A 13,670-nucleotide genomic window follows, 5' to 3' on the forward strand; every position below is an offset into this window, starting at 1 on the left:
ACAAGCTGGAAGTTCAGCGCCGTCCTTGTTGTCTCGCCTAGTCCTCGTCTCCTTGCGCTGCTATTTATTTGTTCTAGACATGTACCAACGCGCCCAATTTTCACAGTTGGTCCTACACACTGACTTTGGAGTTTTTCTATTGAATGTATCAAATAGTCCTGGTATGGGTCCCAAACAAGGCTTGCGTAATCGAGTATAGACCTAGCGTGCAAAAAATGAAGTGGTTTTTAGACATCTTTGGACGTTTGTTGAAAACTTCTGCGAATAAAAAACAACGTTTTACTTGCCTTAGATACTGACTGCTTAATGTGTTCGTCCCATTTAAGTTTCTGTGAGAAATGGCTAGGTAGTTGCATTATAACACGCTTTGCTTGTTATGTTTTCAATTTTCTATCGTGTTAGAGGTTCTGGCTTTTTATTTCAAAAACGGTTCTGATTACACCAATATTAAAAAAAAAATAGCGACTGAGGCAATCTATACGGCATCGTCCTTACTGGCGCCGTAGTAGTCGCATGGAGAACAACGAAACCAACGACGCCGCTGGGATGTATTCGTGTAAAGTTAGCGGGGACTGCCGATGAGCAATGTGGTGAAGCCACAGGTAAAAGGTTTTATTTATTTATTTATTTTTTTATTTACATATACTGCAGCCCCGATGGGGCTATTGCAGGAGTGGGGGGAAGAAAAAAAAAATCATCCGTTCTAAGAGAGGAAACTGACATCTCCACAAGCGTAGACAGCTGGGCCTGAACAATTTTGCTTCTATATCCGGATGGAGTGTTGGGGCAACAGGTTGGTCGATATTAAGCGCTTTGTGCTAGAGGTTTGCTCGAGTTCAGGTTCTTTTGCTGTAAAATTCTGCCAAATTTTTGGAAACAGCATAATTAACAGAATAATTAAAAACGCTAGTGATGGCAAGCTTCGGATTGTAATTGGTTGTGGGTTTCTTGCGCAAAAAACCCACAATGCTTAGGCACCAACTAGCCTGCAAAAACATACTCGTAATTGGTTATTAGAATTCTCGGCGTTGACGGTGTTGACCGCGTCTCAGAGAATACGCAATTTACACAGCCATTAGGTAGCAGCGCATTTTGAAAACCCGTTTTCTTCAGACCACTGCTGGTCATATCAACATTATAGTAGCCGACAAGTATCGAACGGTACCCACTTTCGTTGACGAGTGAAAAATGATTACTCTAGAAACACAAGGACTTCGGGGTCCCGTCGGCTTGCATCGACATGGGACCTATTTCGAAAAGGAAAAGCAGAACGATTCGATCTGTCGTTGCACGACACCTACATAGGCGAGGCAGTTAAACAGCAGACCCATCGAACGACTTACATTAGGTCATCATCATCAGCCTGACCACGCACACTGCAGGGCAAAGGCCCCTCCCATGTCTCTCCAACTGACCCTGTCCTTCGCCAGTTGCGGCCACCGCATTCCCGCAAATTTCTTAATCTCATCCGCCCACGTAACTTTCTGTCGCCCCCTGCTACGCTTGCCTTCTCTTGGAATCCACTACGTTACCCTTAGGGACCAGCGGTTATCTTGCCTTCGCATAACATGCCCTGCCCAGGCCCACTTCTTCCTCTTGATTTCAACTAGGATGTCATTAACCCGCGTTTGTTCCCTCACCCACTCCGCCCTCTTCCGATCTCTTACCGTTACGCTTATCATTTTTCTTTCCATAGCTCGCTGCGTTGTCCTTAACTTAAGCTGAACCCTCTTTGTTAGCCTTCACGTTTCTGCCCCATAGGTGAGTACCGGTAAGATACAGCTGTTGTACACTATTCTATTGAGGGATATTGGTAAACTGCCATTCATGATCTGAGAGAACCTGCCATATGCGCTCCACCCCATTCTTATTCTGCTGCTTGGTTTTCGCTTTTCTCATCTTTTGGAGATAAGCGTGGAGGCATAGAAAAAAACTGAGGAGAACGTAACGGGCCATCGAGAGGACAACGCTAGTGTGACGTTAAGCGAGATGAAAGGACACCGACTGGATATAATGACTTCCTAGCGGAAATCAAGAAGACGAATCAAAGGCAAGGCAAATGCAGCAGGGGCGGCAGATAGGGATGAAACCAGGAAGTTCGAGCTGCGACCCCAGCTGGCACGGTGGGACGCGATTCACGGGAGACGCCTCTTTTCCCCGCGTGGTACCTGACTGGAGTTATGACAACGAGTGTTCGGGAAAATGTGAAAAAGTTTGTCAAGACGGCCATGGCCGAGGAGCGATCGCTCTGTTGTTCTTGCCTCAAAAACGATGGGTCTCCTCCACTGCCATGTCGTCGTCTTCTTTCCCCCGTAACATTCATTTCTTTGAAAGGCCGGAGTGGGCAGTGCGATAAAGACATGAACAAAATGAAGAGCACTAAAAAGCATTATGAGAACGAAAGTAAAGAACAGCAATAAAAGTACTGCAAGAAATGACTTGGCTTAGAACGGTTGCAGAAAAAGTTGCCTCTGTTAGAGATACTGAAACATTTCTTGACGCACACAAGATGTACACAAGATTCCTGCTATATGCAACGAAGAGCGAAAAAAGTGAGAAGGAGGGAAGATGTAAGAAGAGATAATGCGAACGAAAAGGAAAATGTGACATCGACAACAAGGAGCAGGAAAGGCATCCCATTCATACTGATACGCTGAATGACATCCGGACGCGTACACCGATTAACGAAAACCAACAGGAGAGAGAAACGGAGACCAAGAAGCAATAGACGACGAGGACGATGCTGCCACTGACGACTGAAAATTTATTAGAAAAGCCAGCCAGCCAGCCGCACACACGCACACGCGCACGCACGCGCACACACACACACACACACGCACACACACACACACACATATATATATATATATATATATGTATATATATATATATATATATATATATATATATGAGAGAAGCCAACAGCCACAGAAACCAAGGGGCACAGGGGATTTTTTATTTTTTTTTATTTATTTTGTGGTGTTGATCAATTTATAATATTACTGACTATGTTATCGCTTAAAGCTAATTGATTAGAAAAGCAGAAGAAAAAACAACCACACGCCGCCGGTGGGATCCGAACCCACGACCTCCGAATTACGCGTCCGGTGCTCTACCTCTGAGCTACGGCGACTGCTGTCAAACCTTCTGCTTTCGGGGGTATTTATGTTTACAAATAACCTAACCTTGGGAGTGTTCACCAGCGCCACCCACGTTCTTAAGCGGCGGACATGGCACGTCCTGAGTTACCGCTGATGTGACGTTGAACGTCATCGAACGAAGAGGGCGGAAGCTGTGTGAGAACCCTCTTATGCTTCCTAAGGCATCAAGGCTGCCAGAACCGAGGCCCTCGTTAAGCAATTAAGCAGACAAGGAAAGGGGATTGAGGGGCTCGTTATAAATATGAGAGAAGCCAACAGCCACAGAAAGCAAGGGGCTCAGGGGATTTTTAATTTATTTTATTTATTTTGTGGTGTTGATCAATTTATAATATTACTGAATATGTTATCGCTTAAAGCTAATTGATTAGAATTGATTCTCTCATATTTATAACGAGCCCCTCAATCCCCTTTCCATATATATATATATATATATATATATATATATATATACGCAGGAACTGCCACCACTTTGAATGATTTCTTACAAATATCGGCATCCATCGCCACGGAGGAAATTCATTTCTTTCTTCGTCAAGCCAACCCATGATGCTCTGACGCATTGCTCTCAGGAATCAAGGATTGCCCTGGATTCAACAAAGATTTCTTGAGCGAGCTTGTCTGTGTTGTTTTTCAGCACCTGCACGTTGCGAAGGTCGGCTAGACTTTTTTTTTTTTGCATATCCCACATTCCTTGCAGTGCATCGCAAGGTTGGTGCCCCTGCTATCGCCGTTGCGTGCTCTCTTGTTCTGTCGTTTAAACGTCTCCCCGTCTGTCCTATGTAATGCTTTCCACAGAATAAGCGCATGCGATCAACAATGCCTTGAATGCACTTAGAGTACTTGTTACGGTGTCCGATTTGACACAGGGATTTGTTCTCCTGTCCATTCTCTCGGGCACATATGCTTTCCGTCTTGTTGGATGCTGTCGAAATTATCTGGAGGTCATGCTTATTCAAGATCTTCTTGAGGTTGTGGGTCAGCCCATGGACATAGGGAGAGACGGAAAACTTCTTTGCACGGTTTCCTCGGGCGCTGTTTCCCTCTCTCAGCCACGCTTGTTCTGCAGCACGAGGCTTTCTGCTATGCCGCTCAGCATTGTCATAGGGAACCCGCTTCCTCCAGCCTAGTAATTTGCCTCTGAATGCTCTGGCTCATCTGACTTGTTTAGAGCGGACTGCAACACCGCCGTCGCGATTCCTCTTATGACCATCTTGGAACGACTTGAAAGGGAGGAACTGCTTATTTGCTTGCAGTTCCTCAGTATAAATATGCGGCTTATCTAATGAATCTTCAGCTGTCAGTACAGCATCGTCCTGGTCGGGTGTGAGTTACTTCTTGGTCTCTGTTTCTCTCTGCTGCTCAGTTTTAACTGATCATGTACCAACATGCTCAGCAGTCCACTTTGTTAACCGTACGCCGAGTTCCCGTTATTTTTGAAACCGTATTTTTGGCCACACCAGATTTACCGAAACGCCGGAAGCGGATGTGGCAGCTCGGATGAAGCGCACTCTGTCGAAGAAACTGGACGATGACGTCACACACATATCGTGTGCTTAAGGGACCCTGGGCCACAATGAGATAAACAGCCAAGTTGGCGGTACGCTCTGAAGCACAGTCTCTCGCTTCGCTGCGAACTCGTCGGTGTTACTGCGTTTTTCGGCACTCCAACTGGCTATAGGTTGTTACATGGCTTTCTCTTCGTAATATCTTGCTTATAACAAAATTTTGCCTGACTTTTTCTTTCATTATAAAATTCGGTAACTGTAGCATTTACGAGCACTCGTTTGTCGCAGAATGGTTCACTTTATGAAAACCAGATGGTGTCACTATCACCGGAGTTATCGTTGCGCCCGCGTTTGCCGACGTGGACGATGTGACGTAAAGCGCAATTTCCCGCAGAATGCTTGTGTTCTCTCTATGCAGACGCTCATTCGCTACTGTAGAACAGTCTGTTAGCTGTCAGAGCGCCCCGCATCACAATCGTGTGCAGTCTCGCAGCATGAACCCGGTCATCAAGTGGATGACCCGCAACGCGTCGCTACACTGGCATGTTTGACATCCCAGAGGTGGTTTGTAGCATTCGTGCTGCGGCTCTGCGTGCGCTGAGACCACGCGCCAGCTCCCAAGTTTTCAGGCGTCAGTGCGCATGCGTACGCTTCGTACAATGGCGAAGCTCAGAAAAGTTCGTCTGCGAAGTCTCCCAATGCATACATGAAGGAAAAGTCAGCAAGAAATTTTTTTACCTCCTGCGTTTTATTTGCTGCAGAAAAATAAAACTCCTAACAATGACACATTTCGTTTTGTGTTTTGTGTATGTCCTCATTTGCAAGAGCTGTGATTCCACGATGATTGACAAAAACAAACTAGAACAGCAGCTCACCATGCATAAGACATTTCGCAGTTCTTGCAGTGGCGGCATAAAATAAATGACAAACACAAATTATCTTGTGAACAAAGGCCCGACCACTGCAGCAACTTAGGCTTAGCGATTTTGCAGACGACAAGCCGTCTCGGCGTCGTCCTGGTTCGAGTGAGTGAGTGGATTCAGCAAACTTTCTTCTACGGTCCACTTCGTCTTCGAGATAAATGTTAAACGCCGTGTTGCACAAACAGTCTGACGGTATTTTTTTTACCATAGGCGATCGGCGGCTACAACGGGCACCATCTGTCTCTAAAATGTCCTGCGCGTGGTCCACATACTCAAGTCCACCTCAAAACACTCTGGCAGTAGTGTTGCTTTCAACAGAATACTTGCTTTACGCGTCTTCTTTCAGCTATCTGTCTGTGTGGAAGTCGGCGAGTTATGTGTCGGAGGATGTAAGTTGCGGGGCCGTCTGACAGAACAGGGAGTCCCTAAGAGTGGTTACGTAATATTTTTCGGGATATGCGCTGCCGTAGGCCGTGGCATGGTAATGGCCGTCCATTGCCGGTCCATTGTCTCTCACGAAGTAAGCATCACGCTAGCACCAGTGTTGACCTCGAAGTTAGGGTTGTGAAGTTGAAACTGTGAAGTTGGTAACAACTTCTTTGCGGAAGAAACGTTACTTACTTGCCAGTAATCGATTACCGCAGAAATAATTTAATTGGCCACAAGGTTACCATTGTACCCCCTAACGGAAACATTTCTTAAGAGGCACTAACTGGTCATTTGTTACCCATGCTGTCATATTGGAGCGAACCCCCGAAAAGATTATGGAAGATTCTAAGCAATTCTAGCGATGTGTACATACGAGAGTGTTCCTTGCTAAGTTTAGTGCAGCGGTGAAATTTTGCTGAGTATAGTTCTACTGTGTCTGTAGTGCGAAAGCACTTTCAGCCACACTCCCCAGGTTTCAGCGGTACAGCAGGTTTCAGCCTCTGTACAGCAAGTGTAACGGGCTCACTGGGTCAGTGGACAGACAGAAAGAATAAGTTTTTTTTATGCGAATTTTAGACCTCGCTGTGTCCCTGGGCCACTGCGCTGTCCCGCACTGCACCAGGCTGGTCATGTCGGATCATAACTTCGGCAGCCCGAGTCACCGCAGCAAAATGTGATGTCGGGTCTGCAGACGTGAGCAGGACCTCCCAGTCCTCCCAGTTCGAGATGGCCTGCAGTCCCTGCGGGGGAGTATCAGCAGGGCAGCCGAATAGGATGTGGGAGAGTGTGGCGTGAGGGTTACCGCATAGGGAGCATGGAGGGGACTTGCTACAGTAGTGGGATAAGAGCTCAGGGGATGACAGAGAGTGCGTCTGGAGGCGTCTGAAGAAGATCTTTTGGGAATGGGTAAGGGACGGGTGTGGAGGAGGGTAAGTCCGACGGTCCAAACGGGGTATTTTCGGGAGCTAGGCAAAGGTGTGGGCCCAGTCCCTCGAGAATCCCGGATCGAGACTGTCCTGAGCCCGGAAAATGAAACCTCGGGCCTATTTATCGACAGCCTCAATTCCAGGCTTCCCAGAGTGAGCCGACGCCACTGGAGCTCTACCCTGCGCGGTAAATTTTGTGCAGGGGTGTTCAACAAGTGCCAGGCAAGGGTGTGAATCCTGCCTCTGGCAAAGTTGTACAGAGTAGTTTTGGAGTCGGTAAAGATGTATTGATCGTCGGAATGTACATGGGCTAGGGCGATGGCGGTTTTCTCTGCCTCCTCAGGCGTAGAGCCCGAGGGAAGACGGTGAGTTAGGGGGTGGGGTAGGGTTATATTGTGGCCAACTACTACCGCATCATGCGCTGTACATGTGGCGTCTACCCAAATGGCAGCGTGCTCTTGCCCATAATACTTATGAAGGGCATTAGCGCGAGCTACGCGGCGAGGGTTATGATACTGGGGATGGAGGTTTCGAGGAAGGTGTTTCACAACTAGAGGTGTATTGATATGTCGAGGATTGGCTATAATGTTTCGTAAAGCTGAGATCTGGGCGAGTTGGTATGCATTCATACAGGTGAACAGCGCAAAAAGGCGGGACAACGACAAGACAAGCGCTGACTATCAACTGGGTTTATTGAAGGTTTATTGAAGGGTTCATTGATACATACCACAAAGAAGTAAGAAAGAGTGAAAAGGGTCGTGAAAATCAAAAACTGTCACATGGGAAGTGATGTATGCTAATTCCTTGTTGTTAAGTGTCACAGAAGGATTGCTGATGCATTTGTCACCTTGCCTGTGGATGAAATGCGCTTCCATTATTTCGCGCGTGAGCTTATCTTTATGGCAAAACAGAACTTCGGTTTTCTTGTACTCAGGTGCGCACTTGCACTTTTTGCAGCGGAACTTTGTGCGCGGAAGCCCGCCATTTTGTTCCGATTTCCTTTGTGGTATGTTTTCGTATATATACCCGTCCGTCCTTCAATAAACCCAGTTGATAGCGCTTGGCTTGTCGTTGTCCCGCCTTTTTGCGCTGTTCAACAGTATAATGTTTCACTGGTTAGCGGGTATGTTGATGCGAAGGGAGGAGAGTATAGGGCGGCCAGTGGCGCTCGCGGCAAGTTCAATGCAATGTGTCTGAAGGTTCACGTGAACTAGTTCCCATAGAGTGTTATGCATGCCTAGTGCAAGGATTTTGGCTGTGGTAGTGCTACGAGGTAGGTTTAGGGCAAGCGTCAATCGGGTTATGAGCAGGCGATGGCGTCTATTTAAATATTGACCCAGTTATGCGCCTTTCCTTTTCTCAAAGTCAACGGAAGCTTTAGACTTCGTTGATTACGAAGAAAGGAAAGGCGCGTAACTGGCTCAGTTTGTAAGTGGACACCAAAATCTCGCTTTGAGGTACGCGGCGGTGGGGACGCTGGCGGCGTATTGCTACAGGAGGGTGATGACGTCATTTGGGTTCGCACCATGAGCCAAATAACGGATGTCCTTGCATTAAAATATGCTTTGATGTTTCTTACTCGCCTTAAACCGGAAGCACAGTTCCAGAAAGCGCAACAAGAACTGATGTCCTCCTGGAATGCAGGAATGACAGTTGGCTTATGACGAGCCTGCCTCGTCCAAGTCCGTTAGGGGTTAAAAAAGCAATCAATCTGTTAAAAAATTTCAGCAAGCATGATTTATTATACATAATTAATTATTTGGCAATGATTTATAAGGAAAAGCAACTCCAAAACACGGGAAGAGAAAGAACACTACGCCGCAGCGTACACTCTTCGTCAGAATCATTAAAAGCGCGTCATAGAGACATGGTTCATGTTTTGTGACAGCGTGATCTTTATCGGTGCTCAGCTGGTTGTTTTTTCAATAGTCCGACAAAACTTGCAAGAACGGGATGTCTTGGTAGTATTATCATTAACAATGCAGGAAATGTTATTTCTCAGTGCTCAGACGAGTAATTAGCCAGACTTGACACTTCAACAAATGTAGCAAACTCACCAATCGTGATGCTCCTCTCCATGAGATGCTCATTTGTTCCGTACTACCTGCGTGTTGTTATTCATGATTCATGGCTCACATCGTGTTTCTGTTCCTTTGTTCAAGGCTTTATCACCCTTACATTGTACAGAACCATATTTATTTCCCCATATTCCAGAACACAAAGTTCCCGACCCGCCTCCCCTGGTATCCGATATAGCGAACGCGTGCAGCAAGTGCCCACAGCTGACTGGTGGCAAGGGTTCGTCCCTTGCGGTGTTGCAGTCAATCGCCACGCAGTTGCAGACGGTGAGTGCTTTATGCGGCCTGTTTTATTGCAGCAAAACAAAGACAGTCGTTACAGCGAGCATAGAACGTCCGGGAAATGTGTATCCACATTTTTAAGAAGGCTGTCGGCTTTGTACTGCCAGAAGAACCGCATGTTACAAAACTTTGCGCAGCGAAGCAGATACATGACCCTGCCATATGGCGTTTGCCTGCTCTACAGGTTTCTTGGTGGCAAACTGATCAGCTAACGGTTATTTTCTGCTCACTGTCCATGAACGTCGTTAAGAACTTTAGAACTTTAGAAGGGCGCACAGCAAGAGGCAGCAAACGAACATTGGGCATCCTCCCAAATGAGGCTGCAGTTCTTGCACTGCTCTATTAAGACAGATATAAAAGAGTCTCTAATTCCTTATCCAACTGAAAAAAAAACATGGAGGAGAAATTCCGCGACAGTGTTCTGTTACCTAATGAAACAAGGCATTTCGCCTAAACCCTCGCCAGACCCAGCACACATTATAGGCATGTCTGCGTTTTGCAGTGCTTTAAAAAGAAAACGCGTAAGTCCTAACCGCACTAGAAGCAATAATGCGCTCTTACGCTCTTAAGAGCTGCGCCACAACAAGGGCGCTCTGAGCAGCCGTAGATCTCGACTGAAGTTGGCTGTGGCATGCCACAGCGTTCTTTTGAAGACACACGATAGGGGCGCTGACATAGTGGTCTTAGGTCGTCAGCAACGATAATTCGGTGCTTGGTAAGCGGCGTGTGTCGCACCTTGGAAGTTGATGCAAAACAGTCGCGGAAGGAATAGATGAAGTTTTCTAAGCAGTGTTTCTGACTGGCCAAGAGGTGCGAGTTTACATCGGTCGGAATGGTTGTCGTCGCCTTGTCGAGGTCTGACGTGGTGGAAAAAGAGGTACACTCGCCTGGTGCACTCTCCAAGCTCGTCAAAATAAGCGACGGCCTGTCTTCGTTAGATGTTGCGGTTGACGGGTAAAATTGGTAACTAAGATGTCAGTGCGACGTTTCGCGAGCTCTACTAGGCCTCGAGCTACACAAACTTGCGGAGCGAGTAGAAGCGACATGTTTGCTTCAGCGATGCCTAGAGTGCTGATGCTGTCATTACACTCGACTGTGACGAACTTGCTGGCTCGCGCAGTGATCGTTATGTGGTCGTCACAAAGGCGCAACATTACTCTGCTGGGCTCAGCGTTGGTGTCAATGCTCGCTGGGCGGAAAAAGATTCCATGAGCTCCCTAAGGTCGATGACCGCACCATACTCTCGAAGGAAATCCATGCCAAGAATCAGATCTTTGGAACAGTTCCGTAACACGGCAAGGGAGCCAGTGAAAATAAGATCGCGGATCTGGATACGGCAGGTGCAGAGGCCGATCGGCGTCACTACATTGCCAGCGGCGGTGCGAATCATGGGTCCACACCAAGGTGTCAGAACCTTACTGAGTGTCGTAGCAAGCCGACTACTCATCACAGAAAAATCAGCGCCGTTATCGACGAGTGCGGTCACTTCATGACTGTCAGCGGTTACTAAAATTTCAGCAGAATCAATTCCTTCGTAGCACGTCGGTGAGGTCGTCGGATCGGGTGGTTGCCGCCCGGGTCGTCGCGTCGAATCGTCGGGTGAAGGCTGTTGACTCTGTGCAGTGGCGGCGGCCCTACCCCCGGAGGACGCCGTCTTCAGTTTTCCCGGCGAGGGGACGCGCGTCTAAACTGACCAGAAGTTGAGGGCCGACTGGGCGAAGCAAAGCGCCTCGGGGATGGCGATCGCGACTGGCGCTGCTGCGAGGTCGGGGGCAGCACGCGAGCGGCGAGGTACTCCTCTATGTCCTGTGGTCTTTCACCATAGCGCGGTCGAGGCGCGTGTGGTGGGAATCCTCTCAAACCCATACGCCGGTACGGCAATGCCGCAGAATATGGCCAGGCTCCCCGCAGTGGTAGCAGAGCGGGCGATCGTTGGACGTGCGCCACACGTGCGCTTTGCTGATAGGAGGGCGCAGGTCTTGCTGCTGCTCGACGGGGCGCAGGTAACGGGGGGGTGGTCGTGGTCCGGCAACGGGACGAAACGCTTGTCGCACAGGGGCAGGTCGGCGCAAGAGAGAGAGAAAAGGACGGAAAGGCAGGGAGGTTAACCAGGCGATGCCCAGTTGGCTACCCTACACTTGGGGAGGGGAACAAAGGGGAAAAAAGGAAAAAGAGCGGCAAGGAAATGAAAGCATCGCTGTAAGACAAGGACGTGCTGCTCCGGTAGTGGCGCTGGTGGTCGCTGCACCACTCGCTGGATTTCGTCAAGGAGGACGTCCACTGTGCCCTGTTGAAGAAAATAGGCGAGGTGAAAAAACACCACTTTGCGTGACGTTTCGGCCCGGTACTGTTTGGATGTACCCATGAGATCATAAATGTCGAAACAAAGGTATTTGTACTTGCATTTATTTGGAATAAAATAAACGGAGGCGACGCACACCCTTCGCCGTGCATGGCGCATACTACGTGGGTAACACTGATTAACCTCGCGAACAGAACTTGGCAATGGCCAAATGTTTAGGGGAATCCCCCAGGGTGGAGTTAATTGGTAATACGGGAATAGTTACTCAATGACATCCACCCAACCGCAGCCACATGGCTGCAAAAGAAACGCTGAACAGCTTCCGCAGAAACTTCGTAACGAAAAATTCATACTGGTCCAGAGTTCCAGACCCGCACCATCGCTTCAAACGAGCAATCGCTTTACCAACTGAGATAGTCGGGCCAGCTAGCAAATGGTAGGGCGAGAGCGAATTGATCAATAACTCGAAGTTGAAACGGCGTTGGTCAAATGTTTCGGGGAATACCCCATGGTGGAGTAGATTTGTAATAAGGGAGTTATTGCTCACTGGCATCCACCAAAGCGCAGCCATACGGATGCACAGAAAAGCTGAACAGCTTTCATCTGTGCAGCGTTCCCTTATAGCCGTATGGCAGTGCTCAGCTGGATGCCAGTGAGTATTCCCTTATTAGAATTTTTGTTTGGGCGTTCGTTCGTCACCGTCCTGAGCTCCGTATTAGTCATAAAAAGCACATCTGCAGTCCCCAGCCGTCTGGCTATTTATGCACAGTGCTGTGCTTAACATTGCTCTTTCTTTCAGCGGGAGGCTAAGGAATAAATTTCCCGTCATAAGCTACCCCTTGAAACTACTTTCTTTCCGAGCACTGCAGCCTTGTCGTAGCTGCATAATATAGAATCTCTTGTCTTACTCGATTAGTTTTCAGTTCCTCGTGGTTTCGTGGTAACAACGGCCTCTTACAAGCTTCTAGCTTCGAGTGGGGAGTTTAGAAGCCTTGTTCAGCAGATCGAGAGGTCAAGAGCGAGGTAAGTGTTTATTGGAACATGAGTATTCCAGACTACTTTCCTTTGCTATATTGGGGGGAAATGTAAGGGGACACCCATAGGAGTGAGCTCTGAGGAGAAATCAGTTGAATACGTGGACTTCACTGCAAGGCACAAACATGAGAACAAATGACGCTGACGCGCAGCCTGCTAGGAAAGTAATTAAGCAGTCGAGAGGAGTTGTGTTGAGCGCGGAGTCTTGTTGATGCTCTTTCTAAGAGGAGGTCCCTCATTTTTCCTGCATTCACTAAAAAGTGCCGTGTGAGGCAGATATATTATTTGATCATTTAAGCATTTGGTCTGTTTTTATTTTGTTCCGAACTCTGAGTAGGCTCGCAGTTAAGGTCCTCACAACGGTGACAGTTCGGTGAAGTGAGCGAAGCACTCCAGTTCATTGAATTATTCCGGTTCGCTCAGCTCACAACACCAACGCACGTTTGTCCTTTCGTGTTTACTAGGAGTTCAAAAGCTGGAAGTGGATTATATCCAGTACCATCCAAACAGATGCAAATAAGCAGAAATGGTTGCTCAGTTTCGGAATCATTCCATTAGGCGGTAGCCTAAAAAGTTCATGCAGTTTTTGTACTGTAATAATGCAGCTTTTAAAAGCGAAGGTACAGAAGAAATTTGGTGTCTGTTCAAAAATGATTAATATCGGTATTTCTGGTAGATGTCGGTCCTTCCACACAGAGCATATGTTGATTCAGAAAGCTTGAAAGCTAGGGACATTTCTTTGTCGCAGTTCTTGAGCAATGAGCAGCACTGCTACGTTGCCTCAAATTTGCCCTGAGGCACTTTGCTCGTTTCGCCCTGACGTAGTTGCTCACCATGTGAGTGCCAAATGCGGTCCATTTTTAACAGCGATGCTGTTTAAGCCGGAGGCTTTTCCCTTAGTTTCGCGCAGCGGCTGTGTTCGCAGTACTGAGGTCACCCACGGACACCTAACGTCCTCTGTCGGAGCGAACAACTATTGTAGTAGTTGTCCGCTCCGGCAGGTGGCGTTAGGTGTGCGTAAGTTGCACT

At 47.8% G+C, this 13,670-nt stretch overlaps 1 protein-coding gene across 3 annotated transcripts in view; it reads left to right on the forward strand.

Annotated features, from left to right (window-relative positions):
* The window catches only part of LOC149367674 (uncharacterized), a 247,321-nt gene that overhangs the window by 101,926 nt on the left and 131,725 nt on the right, over positions 1-13,670 (forward strand). For all 3 annotated transcript variants that reach the window (XR_016285090.1, XM_089556781.1, XM_089556773.1), the window contains exons 12-13: positions 9,159-9,289; positions 12,523-12,629. Coding sequence is in view for 2 of the 3 variants with exons in the window: in XM_089556781.1 (XP_089412907.1) it covers positions 9,159-9,289; positions 12,523-12,629 (238 nt within the window). In the remaining variant the exon portion in view is untranslated. The remainder of the gene's footprint in view (positions 1-9,158; positions 9,290-12,522; positions 12,630-13,670) is intronic.

The sequence above is a fragment of the Amblyomma mixtum genome, chromosome 1, assembly GCF_055824585.1.
Source record: "Amblyomma mixtum isolate Tamu chromosome 1, ASM5582458v1, whole genome shotgun sequence".
Lineage (NCBI taxonomy): Eukaryota > Metazoa > Arthropoda > Arachnida > Ixodida > Ixodidae > Amblyomma > Amblyomma mixtum.